We start from the raw sequence: 15237 nt of genomic DNA on the forward strand, positions 1-15237 counted from the left end.
TAAATGTAATAAGGTTATATTATAAAGTTCTACTCGAGCACCGGAGATGCTGTTCTTAGGTTGAACAAACTGCTGTCCTGCTGGATATGGTGTGAATGTAATGTGCCTAGTTTGACTAAACAATGATGATGTCTGCGGGGGATGTTAACTAAACTGTTTTATATTCGTACCCTGTGAAGAACCAAGTTGCTTTCCTAGCTTCAACTTGAACAACCTTTGACCATTTCAGTAACTGGGATGTACAAATGAGATTGCTATTATCCGAAATTGCATACAATTAGAGCCTTTTTTTTAGAAAAAAAAGACGTCCTCATATACCGGGTGTCTCGGTTAAATCCCCGGGCTAAATAATTTGCGAACCGGTGCACCAATCGAATAACTTCCTTTTTTACAAGTATCTGTCCAATACCGCCTACAAGATGCGCACCGCGCGAATGAGCAGGAGGCGCTCATTATTTAAATAAAAATTCAAACGAGTTTCGTGAAAAAAGCTAACTTCTAAAGCAGGGTGCCATCAGCATTAAAATGGGTACTACCCCTTTGGGGACCTTCAGTGGATACCTTTTAGAGAAAAATGTGCCACCGAAGCTGGTCATTTGTTGCAGTAATTAATTGGTTTCGGTTTACATATTTTTGTCGCGGTGAAGCGCAAAAGGACGCTCTTTCACTCCCATGTCCACCAATGAATTACGTCCTTACACCAATGAATTACATCCTTTTGCGATTCGCCGCGACAAAAATACGTAAACCGAAACCAATTAATTACTGCAACAAGTGACCCGCTTCGGTGGCAGATTTTTCTCTAAAAGGTGTCCACTGAAGGTCCCAAAAGGGGTAGTACCCATTTTAATGCCGACGGCACCCTGCTTTAGAAGTTAGCTTTTTTTCACGAAACTCATTTGAATTTTTATTTAGATAATGAGCGCCTCCCGCTCATTCACGCGGTGCGCACCTTGTAGGCGGTATTGGACAGATACTTGTAAAAAAAAGGAAGTTCTTCGATTGGTGCACCGGTTCGCGAATTATTTAGCCCGGGGATTCAACTGAGACACCCGGTGCACATACGTGCCGAGAAATTTTCTTCCTAATGTTCGTTTCACGCTGCCTCCGACTGGCAGCGAGCCGTCGTCAATGCTGGAGCAGCCCTTTAAGATAGGATGGACTGAAGGCAGAATGACTTTCCTCCTACAGCACAAACACACTCCATTTTGTACAACATGTCCTACCAGCTCTATCACAAGTCAAGTCTTGAAAAGGGCAGTGAATTTTCCTCACGGCCAGTTTTCTTCGTTCCAAGGCACTGGCTCAGTTGAGGAACTTCCGGCAACGACGCGCCCCGCACGAGCAGGGGATCTTGACGTCCTCCTTGGGGAACTTGTAATCGTACGTCAGCTCTTCTCCTTTGTAGATCTTCCGCAGCGCGAATATCACGATGTGCTTCTGCCCGAAGATGGCGATCACCTTCGAGTAGCAGTTGGGGTCGCAGGAGTGGTTGATGAACCTGGCCGCGTTGCCCCGCGTCGTCGCGTCCACCACCTCGTCCTCGTCCATGCGGAACATGTAGCAGCCGATTCCGCGACTCTCGTAGAGCCGCTCGCGCTTGTCCGTCAGCACCGACCGGATCACCTCGCCCGCGTACTCGATCACCATCTCGCCCGCGTCGATGTCCCTCTTGGAGTACAGTCCTCGGCCGTGGATCAACGACCGGTACACGCCGACGGTTGACCGGGCGGTCAGTTTCAACGCCTGGAAGCTCATTATCGTGGCCAACTCCTTGTCCTGCGGCGCCCTGCGCCTGACCGCTTCTTCGTTGCAGTCTTCTTCGCTTCCGCCCTGGAACGTCGGAGCGGGTCGATGCACGGACGCGAGGAAGTCGAACATGTCGTAACTGGCTCGGCGCCGAAAAGGCTGCGTGCGGGCGCTTCCGCCGTAGCAGTACCTGGCCGTCCGGTCCTCGTGCCGCTTGACCAATTTCAGACGAAGCGCCCCTCCTCCGCTCTCCTCGTCCGAGTCAAACGCGTACACGTCCCGCGTCAACGGGGTGCACCGGACGACGTCCGCCGTGCGCAGCTCCTTCTCCTTGGGCAGCCAATTCTTGCAAGGCCGCTCCATGGAGAGTTTCTCAAGTTTGGCAAGGCTCCCTTGGCTGTTCTGAAATGCAGAACTGTCGATCGGAATGTCTCGCACATTCCACTGCGGAGTTTCCAGCGGCTCCTGGCTCGCGACGGGCGATGCGGGCCGCGATTCCATCCCCGGCAGTTGTTGTTGCTGTAGGGGATGCGCGGGGAGGTCCGGTTCGGAAGGCTTAGGTTGAAGGTGATGCAGGTACTTTGGAACAGGTTCATTTTGTGATGATAATGTGGGTGGCTTTCGGTGATGTGGCACAGGTTGGATGGGTAACTCTCGATGGTGAGGCTGAAGGTCTCGCGGTTGCGCAGGTTGAATGGCTAGCTCTAGGTGGGACTGCACGGGCTGGGCGGCTAATTCGGGGCACGGCTGTACAGAGAGGTCTCGGTGAGACGGCGAGGGCTGAACTTGGAGGTCTCCGCAAAGCGGGCGATCGGGTGAGAGTTGTGGCCGAATGCAGGGAAGCAGAGGCTGCGGTGCGGGCAACCCCGGTCGTGCAAACGCCGGCTTCTCGGGGGGTTCAAAGGCACCGAAGGCGCCCTGCCCTTCCGTGAGAAGACCCCCGCCGAAACTGGGCTGTTGTACACACTGGGACTGTGCGCAGGTAGGCAACATTGGAGGTTCGGGGAAAGTTGACGGGAGGTACGTGGGGCCCAAGTCCGGCAAGGTCGCGTACGTCGTCGCGAACGAAGTGTCAGTACGAGGCGCACCCATCAGGCTGCCGAGGATCCCCAGCGAAGGTCCCGCAACACCCGGGCTGAGGAGGGATGCTTCGGGCAGAGTGAAAGGTGTCAAAGGTGGAGTGCTGAGCAAGGCATACTGGGGCATGGACGAGTACACCAACTGTGTCTGCGTGGTGTTTTCTCTCGGTACCACCAATGTGCCGCCGGGTACTTGAAACACATCGTACTTGCTAGTTGGGCTGTACGTCGGCAGATATGCATAGCTGGCGGGACCAATCGGTGAGAAGGCAGACGCGTGCAACCCGAAGGCTGGTGGCTGACACAATGGTAGACCCGGAGCCAAACCAGCGTACTCGGGCAGCAACGCTTTCGGACAGGCCATCATGATGGGTAGCGACGTCCAACACGAGGTTGCTGGCTACAAAGCACTCACACTGTTCAATCGAGGACCTTCTCGCACTATGCAAGGTGTGCGCCTAACTAATGAGATGAGAAACATCTCCCGTCGCGTCTAGAGATGTCAAACAGTTTGTCATTGTATTGCTTCTGGAACGCCATCCTCCCAGCCAAAGAAAGAGGGCAACTTGCACAGGATCTACATGGCGGAGCTTTCCATGGCCGATGCATTAAATTGCTTGGACTAGAACATGCCTGTCGTTGAGCAAACGACTTTAATAGACTTACTGCTGCATTGTGCAGGGATCGATTTGTATACAGCTTAGCACGACCACAGAAAGGCCAGATTTCAGCTCCCCGCGCAGTGGCGCTGGAATGTCGCACAGAAAAACGCGCGAGATTACGCGAGATCCATTGAACCCTGTTGTTGGGTTGTTGACGAGGTTGAATGTTGAATAGTTTCCTCGTTTTATTTTTTCGTGTTCTTTTTTCCTCTCTCTCGCTGTTTCGCAGTGGGATTGCGTTTGGCAGTGTGATATTTTTTGGGAACTTCAACACCAAGAACTCTACCAAATTACCAAACCATTGAAAATGGATGCAACACCAGCAACACAGACTGTTTTCGCAGACGACATTGCGGTCATAGCGAGGGAAGTTGGAATAAAAGTTCAAATTGCCGCTTCAAAATCGTTATACTACATTTCACCTGCGTGATTTCTATTCGGGGCTATGTCTTCTGCGTTTCCTGTTGACGAAAATGTGGTACGCGTTTCTGAACAGGTATACAATGGTAATTCAGCACACGGTTGTGCAAATATGATTACAATTTCAGGACCAGACTGTAGCAGACTTTGAATTTCGGGTGGCGCGGTTGAAAGTTCAGTACGACAGTCTTTCTAAACAGTTCGCGTCACTGTTCAAAAAGAGGAGTCAAGTGAAAAGAGACCTAGTAAGTAGCAGTAAACGACACTGCTCAACAATGTACATCAACTCGTTGTTCACTCACTGTAGGATACAGCAAGGTTTAAGGTTGCCAAAGCACGCGCAGCATACACCCAAGCAAGAAAAACACTGGTTGAAAAAATGCTCCCAAAGCAGACTTCATGGTCAAGCGAAGTGACTTCAGAAACAGCAATTAAAATGCTGAAAGGGCAAAAGCAAGCTCTTGCAGAGGGTAAAAGTGTTCATTTAACACTACAGCATACAAACACGAAATTTTTTTCAGAATTAACGAAGCTTCAGAAGAGTGTAACGGGTTTACAAGGTGAGCGATTACCAACGTCTGCTCAGTGCTGCGATTCATGACTCGAGCACACTTTACAGAGTCTCTCACCAAAAGTAAGAATACAGACCGTACAGAGGTACAACCGACATCTGCATTGAGTAAGACAGCAGAGGCCAAATTCCAGCGAACGAACCGGATCCTTGAGCGGTAAGGGTTGGGTGATGCGACAGAGCTCCGTTTGTAGGTCCCCAATTTGTGGGTGGCCAGAGCCAGGGTTCGCCGAATGGACCCAGTTTAAAAAAACCCACCCGGGTTTTTTCGGGTCCACCCGGGCTGAAAAACCCAATAAAGCCCACACGCGGGTGAAATACGGAAACGAAGGAAAAAAAAAGAAAAGAAGGAAAACGTTTCATCTCCCTTCGCATATCGAGAAATATGAGGTGGTGAAGGTGGTGAGGTGATATGGTGAAACTCGCTGTCTCCGGGATTTGCCTCTTCGTTGCTATGCAAGCGTGCGCTTTATCGCGTGCAGTCGTTCCATAACCTACATTGATGGTATTTTTTTTCTAATCGTTGTCGAGGGGACGACTGCTTCGGAGGTTACTTTACCGTAAATTCTACAGCGGCAAACAATTATTTCTCCCAGAAACATGAAAAATAGGTGGAGAACGGCTGTTGCGTGTCATATGCAGCAGTTCGAAAAAAAAAAATCCCAGCACCCGAAAAACCCACCCGAAAAACCCGAAAAAACCCACTGGGGCGGGCTTTTTTAAAAAAACCCGGGTTTTTCCGAACCCTGCGAGACCCACTAGAACAGTTGGATCCATGAGTTCCCTTTCCCTACAATGTATTGTCTGATGCCTTTAAATGTCACCTCATAATCACTTGAGAATTCACCTATAAGAACTTGACCGGCTCGATGTGTTTGCATATGTGATATGTTGGGGACTACCAATTAGCGCTGTACTGAAACTGCTCAACAGTAACGCTCTACAGTGCTGGGCAAAAGTTTACAGAACACAGGAATGCTGTTATTCTCTCGCTCTGCAACACACTGGAGGGGGTATGGGACGGATGGAAGCCGTTCATAGTTTTGGATCAGCTAAGCTCCCTGGAGGTCTTTGTCACGACAGAATGAGAGTGATCCACAGGGACTTCAAATGAATGCCTCTCAGTGTTCCAGTAACTTTGTCCAACACTGTTAGGTTTCGGTAATTCCATCTACCTCCACGTGAAATGCCATGGATGCTTAACAGTAACGCATCTCCAACGTTCTTATACGACACTGAACTTAACTGACCTAGCCCGATAAAATTTTGGACCAACCCAGTGAGATCACACTTGAGACAAGCTTATGTATCTTATCACAACCATTTTAGTGGATGAGGCAGTTAAACAAAGAAGGACAAACACAACACAAGCCTCGCAATGCCCAGTTGCATCCCGCATCCCATCCCGCATCCCATCCCACATCCCATCCGCACTGCCTGGTGCATTTTCTTCAACTGCCATCATTCAACTGAGCTATCACAACCAACCGGTCTTGAACTCAACCAGATATAATTTCAGCTTATAAAACGAAACGTACAGTAAACGTGAGATTAACCAACTTGGTTAAACCATATGTAGTACAAGCATAGGCCTATGCCACATAGTTGTACTCTACACGTTGATGTACCACAGCGCGGAGGCATTAGGTACATGGGTGAAGCCGGTTTGTTGAGGGTGCTCCAAGCTAGACAAACGCCACTGTGGGCAAGAAATAAATACACATTCAGTACGCAATATGTCTGGAGGGCACAAAGTTATTTGTGCAAAATTTGTTTTTAGGATGTTTTGCTTAGTATGTCTAAATTAAAGAGTAGATGGTACATTCATTTAACACACCTGTAGTAATATCCCTTTGCTTGTACGAGACTATCCCATCTCTGTACTTATTAACCAAACCTGTACCATACGCATAAGACATTATACACTTTCAGCATGAAGTGCAGCTGGCTTTGCTTGCCCAAGGAACGTCGGTAGTGGAACTTTGCCAAGACCAAAGAGACCTCCGTTCCACATGCCCAAATAACGGCGGCACTATATTTTGGAAAACATCTTTTACTTGTTTACACTTTGTACATGTCCTAGGTCAACAATAAACAACGTCCACTACATGCTCAATGTAGATCTAACAGTCTTTTTTTTTGAAACAATAGCCCATTCATAGCTCCCCTCCCTCTTAGTACCGGCTTTTGTCCAGTATATTCGCCACATCAGAGGAGTTAACGTTTACATGTATAGGCACAACGTAACACTGTTCTTGTATCATCACTACAGCACAGCTTGCCGACGCCTGTTGTCTATACTCGTCGTTTTGTCCGTCAACTTTGGTTCGCGTTTTATATCTCACTCAACTCAAAGGTGTAGCACACTGTGAAAACGAAAAAGTTCTCAGTCTGTTTGCATAAAAGCTAAGCGCGGGTCTCGGACTTGTACACAATGGCCACTGCGGTAGGCGTGCTTTCTGGACGTGAGCACGCGCTAGATGCCCTGCCAAGGATACCGAGACTTAACTTTCATCTAAACGGGCCCTGGTATGTTTAACGGGCAAAAGTAAACTCTACTCAGTTTCAACTACCCGAAAGCAAAATCTGCAAGCTACACATTTTCCGCATTTCCACTCGCCAAGGTGGATTTGTAATGCTCCAGAATTTTTATGGTGCAAGGTTTTTTTTGAAGTGTAATCCATGCTCAATTTAAAAAAAAAAAAAAAAAACTCTCAATCCTACATCTGCCATTCTTCCTTTTGGCACTTAAGTTTGCCAACGACAATCACCCAGAAATACTACCACAAGGTACGTGAAAACTTACGATAGAACAGAAGCAGCTTCTATGCTCTGGTGGAAGGAACTGGCGAGAAAATGACGAGGAGATGGGAGAAAAACAGCATCATGAAGTAGCACCCTGGTCTGCAGAGGAAATTGATTGCGCTGCAAAGGCACTCCATAATGGAATCTCCCTAGTATAGCTCCAGCTAAAGGGCTAAACGTACCACGAGATGAAGATTTGCCCCAATCTAGTGTCGACTGACTAGCGATTTTAAAACTCGAGCAATATGTAGGTAACCTCTTCGGGAAACCTACGACGATCCACTTCCAATGGTGCGTGTAGTACTTGGGAAATGCGAGAAATTGGAATAATAAAAACATGAAATAAGAACTAAGCCGCGTTTGCATTTCAAAATACACTTTCCATGCACATGTACATAATATCTGTAGTGCCTCGTTAAAATAAATTCCACACAGTCTTGTAATAGACACCATTCGAAATCCTGGTATCTCAAGGGCAAATCACATGTTCGAAAACTTTATATAATTATAGGATGTGTAGAGCACATTGCTTAAAACTGTACACAATTAAGGAATGTGAAAAAGACACGGATGTAAATACACACGCTCCCGTGTGCCTACGTCAGTACCTTTTTCACGTTCCTTAACTATGCGTCGCAAAGTTTATACTCGAGTTTCACCACATTACCGCAGAAATAGTCATTGGGGAAAACACAGTCAGCAATTGCGGAGCGACAGACCTTCAAGACAAGCGACTCTCAGCCCATCCTCAAACATTCAACAAGAAAGACGCAGGGCAATGGTGCTTAGTTCAGACGTGCGACGTGGCCTTTTTTTTTTTTTTTTTTACAAAACTACCATCTGGGTGGCAAAAATGTTTACTAAAATCAGTTTCCCCCTTAACCTGCGGAAGCTGCTGCGGATTTTCCGTCCTGCGCAGGCACAGCCCACATCCAGAGGGCATTCCTTCCCACCCGGCCCAAAAGCAAGTCTCTCGCACGTTCTTTCGGGAGCGCGCAATCGCCGAGAAGCACGGCGTCCATTGGGAGGGCATCTCTGTGGTGGCCAACACGGAATGCGCTACCGGGAGCTGTTGGCCCACCGAGCCTGCTTCACTGAGATTGAGCCGCGGTTGCATGACTAGAGAAAGGGTAGCCTAAAGGTTCGACGGCACCACCACATCGACGGCTGGGGACGACGGCGGGAACTCCCCGTCGCAGGCTGCCCTCTGGCGAGTCAACGTTGCCTTAAAGAACTCGTAGACGGACCAAGAGATCGCTGTGCCCGGCACCTGGAAGTGAGAGCGAGAATTGAATGGCGGGCTTTCTGGCGCAATGACACGATGCGGGACAGACACCCCGCGTTTCAATGGTGTTTCAACTCGTGCTTGGAGGCACGATCTGATCTGCTGCTGCGACCTTGCAGGTAGCTGTAAGCAAGCCACCTCGTTCGAACTCCCGTTTTGCCCCACTACAATGAAACCTGCACGTAACGATGTCGGCGGTTATTGCAAACTCGAAGCTGGGAAAACCAATATGTTATTTAGAACAAAGTTTTGGTTGCTTGTGGTAGCTGCTGAGCTACACAGTATGACACTCAAAGTGCATCCAACTGCAAAGACGACGCGTGCCATGACAAAATGCTCAGGTCCTCTCTTCGTAAAGACAATGCATATTTTGACACTCAATTAGCAAATTCCACCGTTGTATATCGTCTGTCACTCTTTCTGCGCTTGAGTATGGGAAGGAAAGGAGGTAACTGTTCTTTCCTATGACCTCTTTAGATGATCTGTAGATGTGTCGTATTTCTGGCATTCAATTGTCGTATGTGACCGTAACCATGCACTGCTCCTTTTAGAGTGTCACCAAAGTGCGAAAACGTCTCCACATGGCAGTATAATGCGAAAGGAATGGGATTCGTCCACAGTTTTGTTTGCGATTCAAGTTCCAAAGAAAACACAAACTGTTTACCGCATGTTCGCATAATGAGTACGAAGCAACTAAATGACTCGAAAAAAAAAAGAAATGGACGATGCTTTGCAGAACAAACCGCGTATCTGTCTTTTCTCGTACGACTGCAAACCCTGACGTTCACTTCTAAATGCTGCTTCATCCGACGGTGCTGCGAGTGGAACAGTACCAATCATATTGCACGTGCGTGCACAAAAGAAGCTAGAGCAGTGTTCGTACGGTTATAACAGTAGTGCTCGTTGCGCAATTTCGTCATTCTGACGCGATAGTCCTCTTCGCGAATGAGCGCGTAACTGTACTTTTTGCATTCCAACTGATGGGCATTGAGTACAGAATATACCTGCTTCCAGCAGCCTATAAGTAGAGCCTGAAGTTTTCGGGAAATATTTTTTTCTAAATTCGGGGGGTAAAAATCGGGTAAATAAACATGCGCACCAAATCCATGCGAATTCGGGTGAAAAAACTTCCAGTATGCTAAATTCGGGGTGAAATCGGGCTCAGTTACTCAACTAACTGTAGTGGTTTGGCACAAATGGCGATGTAACTGAATTTTTCTGCCAAAGCAGTAAATTAATGCATTCCTACAGACATCCCAGTGAGGGCAATTTGCCAGGTAAAAATCGGGTTTCACCCTAAAGAGGCATCCTTCAATTCGGGGTGCAAATTCGGGGAAGAATCGGGTAAAACCCTAAAACTTCAGGCTCTACCTATAAGGCCTACGAGCACTATATCATAGAATAGACCTTTAATGTTTAATGTTTACCTGGAAGAGTACACGTGCATGCAAGCCACGGAAGTAACCCGTCATGCCGCAGCAGTTGTAGATGGTGGCGGCCGCGTTGAGCAGGCCGGTGATATGAGACTGCCGCGTTGTCTGCAGGAGGGATCTTTCCTGAGTGTTGAGCAGGGTCTTGCACACATCAAGCGGTGTGGTGACAGCCGCAGCCACAGCGCCGGCTACTCCGCCGGACAGCATGTGAGCCACGGGGTTGTAATGTCTCTTTTCATTTGTCTTCTTCTGCAAGCATGGGTTGGCAAAAGCAAAAGATCAAACCACTGGTTCAATAATCATAGATGGGTAGAAATCCAGCGAACCGGTAGAGATGTAGGAAGGGAGTTGCCTCAGGACAGAAGCCGCCGATATTTCGAACAGAGACTGTTCTTCTTCTGGGCACCGTCCTCATCATTGGCATGGTATTTAAAGGGTTAGGTGTGACGTGTTTAAAGGTTCATGCGAATTGTGGGTCAACAGCCCGGAGGGAAGAAAGGTCCGTACGGGTTTTTACGGTGGGAGTGAATGGCTGCTTTGTTAGAGTGTGGAGGGGATTATGTGAACGTAGTGATCTAGGCTACAGACCGGTTGCAGAAAAATGGAAGGTTCACGAACATTCGTGAACGTTCGTGAACATTCGTGGACATTCACGAACGTTCGTGAACCTTCCATTTTTCTGCAACCGGTCTGTAGCCTAGATCACTACGTTCACATAATCCCCTCCACACTCTAACAAAGCAGCCATTCACTCCGGCCGTAAAACCCCGTACGGAACCTTTCTTCCCTCCGGGCTGTTGACCCACAATTCGCATGAACCTTTAAAGACGTCACACCTAACCCTTTAAATACCATGCCAATGATGAGGACGGTGCCCAGAAGAAGAACAGTCTCTGTTCGAAATATTGGCGGCTTCTGTCCTGAGGCAACTCCCTTCCTGGTTCAATAATCGGTTGTGTTGAATAGGCAGCGTACCTGCATGAATTCGTAGGTGACAAAATGGACGCACTGAAAGGGAATGTTCATGGACAGCTGCGTCGTGAAGCTTCGGTAGAAAGCGCGTCCTCCTTCGTGTCGCAGCACGTGGCAGAAGCAGTCTGTGCACTTTTTAAACTGGCTGTTGTACATTTGCATGCGCTGCTTCACAACTGAAAGTGACATCCATTTTCACTTTTAGTACCAGCTATACCAAAGAATACTAAGTATTTCACGTAGACACTGCAAGGAATGAAGGCAGAATGCAAAGGATCAGCAAGAGGGACCTCTCCGAGCATCCAAGCAGCTATGATGGTTAGATGTTTTAGGTACCCGCCACTAAAGTCTGCCGACGTTGGAGATTGAAAAGACAACAATGAGTGGAGGAAGAAGAAGAAGGCATATGTTCGTTACAAAGTACTCAGCTTGCCCACTGGTGATCGAGAGGGGCACATATCCGGCAAGTAACCGAGGTTTTACCTGCGGACCAGCGTGCGCTTAGGCTTGCACAATTAAAGTAAAGGACTATCAGCCTAAGCACTGCATAGGAAAACTTACAAGAGCGAATGCACGCAACATTCCTAACACATTAGGAGCGCCGTACACTGGCTCGTGGGTACTTGGGGGTACTTTATGTCCAATGTGCAAGTCGAACTAACCTTCAGCTGGGTTCATGATGCTGTCGTGTACCACCGTTGCAAGACAGCCTGCCATGCCTGCAAAATAAGGACAAAGCGCTGAAGGGAAGCATTCCTGGAGTCTGGGGCACAAAAATGGACGGAACAAAACACGCCGAGCGGTTTTCTTGCGTTCCCCTTTGCTCCCTTTCGTTACGACCACTTTTGCGGGGATAGTATCTCATGTATTTGCTCGCGAAACAGAATAGAAAGAAATGCGGACAAGAATCAGGAAAGTCCGCTGGTGTAACCTAGACGTAAGGTTTCATTTCCTCGAGAATGAGGACAATTACGAAGGGACAACAGTACATATCGACGCAAAGAAACGCAAATTGAGAGTGTAATCCACATAAGCTACACAGGAAAGAAATCCTGTTGACCTGCACTGAAACTTCCCAAGCTGCACTATCAAGATGCAGACATGCCTAGGCTCATCATCATCTCAAAATAAAGTTATTGTCGTTGTTGTTGTTGCCTAGGCTTTTGTCCTGTTATCCACAGTCTCTCTCTCAGATTCAGTGTCTCAGATCTATGTGATTCATTCATCATAAATGCAGGAACAGAACGCACCTTACTAAGCTTTTCCTTTGCTCCCGACTCATTCTACAAGTGAGACGCTTCTTGATAGTTAACCACGTTCCCCCGTTTTTGTTGCGTCCGCATTGTCTAGCTCCAGAAGTATCAACCATGATCCCTCGACACCCGTACCGACCTTGAGACATGGTCGTTCCATGCTCCGTGCCGCTGATGGTACGTTTCAACTTTTCATAGCAGGAGAAATAGAGCGCGTGCGCCGGCCCGGCCCCGACAACCACGGCACTCATGCCCCGCACTGGCCGCAGGGGTCCCTCGTAGCGCACCATCTTGTACAGCGCATCCCGCACCGAATTGTACCGAGCGTTTGGGCTGGGTCGTAAGCACTGCATTCGCGTCTGAAAGAGACCAGTGGGTCCATTAATGGAGGCAGACACAAACTCACTCAAACGTTAGTTTCCTTACTTTCATTATTCGAGTGCGTATTACAGTATTCGCTCGAATATGGGTGGATCACGGGTACAGGTCGGCCCCGGTCAGACTCGTGCCCGTTACTCAAAAAAAGTAACTGATTACCATTACCGTTACTCTTCTAGCAAAAGTAAGTGATTACCGTTACTCTTCTAGCAAAAGTAATTGATTACTGTTACTCTTCTAGCAAAAGTAATTGATTACTGTTACTCTTCTAGCAAAAGTAATTGATTACCGTTACTCTTCTAGCAAAAGTAATTGATTACCGTTACTCTTCTAGCAAAAGTAATTGATTACCGTCACAAATTACTCGACTCAAAATGTAATTGAGTAACGAGTATAAGGGTGTAACGCGTTACTCGGGCCGTTACTTTCAATTCATGCAAAAATTTCCACCCCTGTGTGCTCCGAAAAGGAAAAAAAAAAAAAAAAAAAAAAGAAGAAGGAAAGAAAAGAAAACCAGCTCCCAAGTGATTGGGACAGCAAAAATAGCGCGAAAGAATCACGCGCTATGAAGGACTCGCGCGTGAGAAGTAGCAATAATATTTTCCCCCCGCTTACTACACTATAATAGCCCCATAAAAGCACACGAAATTTGTCACGGAGCATCGTTTTTTGTAGTCAGACTCTATACTTCAAAAGTAATTGATTACTCAAAATTGTAATCGAATTGCTCGAAAAATTACTCGTTCATAAATGTAATTGATTACTCAAAAAACTACTCAAAAACTAATTAATTACAAGTAACGCAGTTACTTGTAACGCATTACGTACAAGTACATTAGTTTCCTTACTTTCATTTTCGAGCATGTATTACAGTATTCACTCAAATATGGGTGGATCACGGGTACGGGTCGGCCCCAGTGTATGAAAACTGGCCGCAAGTTTTAAAAATAATCGCATACAGGTCGATCCATATACTTAAAAACGCAAACCTTTATTGTTGAGCAAAGAAGTAAGAGGCAAGCTGGTGTAATTAACTTGTAGGTAACATTCCCTCGAGTATCATGAGAAGACAAGAGACACTATGTGCAGTACTAAAAAAAACAAAACATACAAAAACTTGAGAGGAAATGTGCATCCACAATCTCAGTAGTAGTAGAACACAATGTCACAGCTGAATTAAAATTAGGGCAATATAAAACCACAAAACAACATCCTGATTAGTAACTTTTTTTTTTTCTAATATGCAGGTGTAGTGTAACGGTGTCCTGATAGGTACATTCAGAATTCCACACAAAAGGGCAAAACCAAAAACAGGCAATAATAAGTCGTAGTAAGCAAAATTGTAATGTTCCTTCTGCAAGCTAGGTCTTTCACCTGCCCCACCGATTAGACCTGTAGTAAGTCATACCTATACAACTAAGGCACATTTTTATCTGCTGCTGCTTATCACAGCTTCCATAACTTTCTATCTCTTAGCCCAGAAAGTGTTCCACATTGGCTGCTACAGAAATTATCCGAACTGCTGGACATCTATACTGTATTAACTTGCACCAAGGTGACTAATATTCAGTCTGCTTATGTAGTTACCAAAAGTTTCTCCATGCTTTCGTGGCACTTCTCTGATTTACTGGGACAGTTTTACCTACAATATACAATGGGTGCCACTCCAGGCACACATTTTGACCAAAGGAAACTAGCTCGATGGAATGTAACTGTTCTGAGGCTGAAACACAAACAGAAGAACACAACACGAGCCTCAAGATGCCAAAGAACATTTGAGGAACTTTAACAGAAACTAGCTCGTTAGCCGTGATGTAAAAGTGGCCCGAGTCACCGGTGCGACAAAAATAAGGTCATTTAGCAAACCTCAACGACCGTCCTTGGATGAAACTGCAGGATATCTCCCGACGTATTTGATGCTGCTACATACTGCAAACTTCATACATGACACATGTATTACATTAAACGCGTAAGGGGAGGGATCCCATTGAATGAAATCCCTTTCGGAAATACGATAGCCGTCCTAGGAGAGGGCAAGCGATATCGAAAGGTAAATTTCCGAAAGTCTGAATGGTTGCTAATGCGACACCTTTGTTTCTTTTGTAGTAAAAACCTTGCTACGGGATCATATGTCCCGTGTGCTCCAATTACATGTGCTGCACGCTCGCAATTGCTCGCAATGCCGTTCAGTTCCATATGTCGTCTGCGCGACTCTTCGCAGATGGCGCAAAGACTTTGACGGCTCAAAAGGGTTATCCTGTTCTAATATCTTACCTTGACAGAATCTAAAGGATACATAACGCAATGTTCCATGACTCCTGCCGCAGCGCCCGCAAGCATGTGAGTGATTGCCGACGACGAAGGAAGGCTTTCGTAGTCATCGAACTCCATATGCAGTGTCGGTTATTTACACAAGGTTTCAGAAATGTTGCAACGCGATGACTGTACAAAATAAAAACAAGAAATAGCTTGTTCTTTTACTCATAACTGAACATCGTTTCCCCTTATGAGGACTCGTGGTGATGCTAGACATCTACAGGCAGGGTTGCCAACTCGCTGACTGCGAAATATCGCCAATACAGCCGTCTAGATTCCGAAAAGTTATGTAAATAGTAGTGCAAACAGTAAAA

General features: G+C 46.8%; 3 protein-coding genes across 3 annotated transcripts; 1 reads left to right on the plus strand and 2 right to left on the minus strand.

Annotated features, from left to right (window-relative positions):
• Positions 1–988: 988 nt before the first annotated feature.
• On the minus strand, positions 989–3595 carry LOC135377339 (histone-lysine N-methyltransferase 2B-like). The gene has a single exon (XM_064609694.1). It carries the CDS (start codon positions 3193–3195, stop codon positions 1306–1308), a length of 1890 nt encoding a protein of 629 aa, XP_064465764.1. The 5' UTR covers positions 3196–3595; the 3' UTR covers positions 989–1305.
• LOC135377342 (uncharacterized) lies at positions 2699–6574 on the plus strand. The gene is made up of 6 exons (XM_064609696.1): positions 2699–3986; positions 4039–4155; positions 4218–4380; positions 4432–4470; positions 4530–4638; positions 6414–6574. The coding sequence occupies exons 1-6, from the start codon at positions 3936–3938 to the stop codon at positions 6454–6456; spliced, it is 522 nt and encodes a 173-aa protein (XP_064465766.1). The 5' UTR covers positions 2699–3935; the 3' UTR covers positions 6457–6574.
• Positions 6519–15166, minus strand: LOC135377341 (mitoferrin-2-like). Its single transcript, XM_064609695.1, has 6 exons — positions 14882–15166; positions 12369–12588; positions 11639–11695; positions 10980–11152; positions 9999–10253; positions 6519–8556 (listed from the first exon to the last, which is right to left on the minus strand). Exons 1-6 carry the CDS (start codon positions 14996–14998, stop codon positions 8422–8424), a joined length of 957 nt encoding a protein of 318 aa, XP_064465765.1. The 5' UTR covers positions 14999–15166; the 3' UTR covers positions 6519–8421.
• Positions 15167–15237: the final 71 nt, after the last annotated feature.

This window comes from Ornithodoros turicata, chromosome 1 (assembly GCF_037126465.1).
Source record: "Ornithodoros turicata isolate Travis chromosome 1, ASM3712646v1, whole genome shotgun sequence".
Taxonomy (NCBI): Eukaryota; Metazoa; Arthropoda; class Arachnida; order Ixodida; family Argasidae; genus Ornithodoros; species Ornithodoros turicata.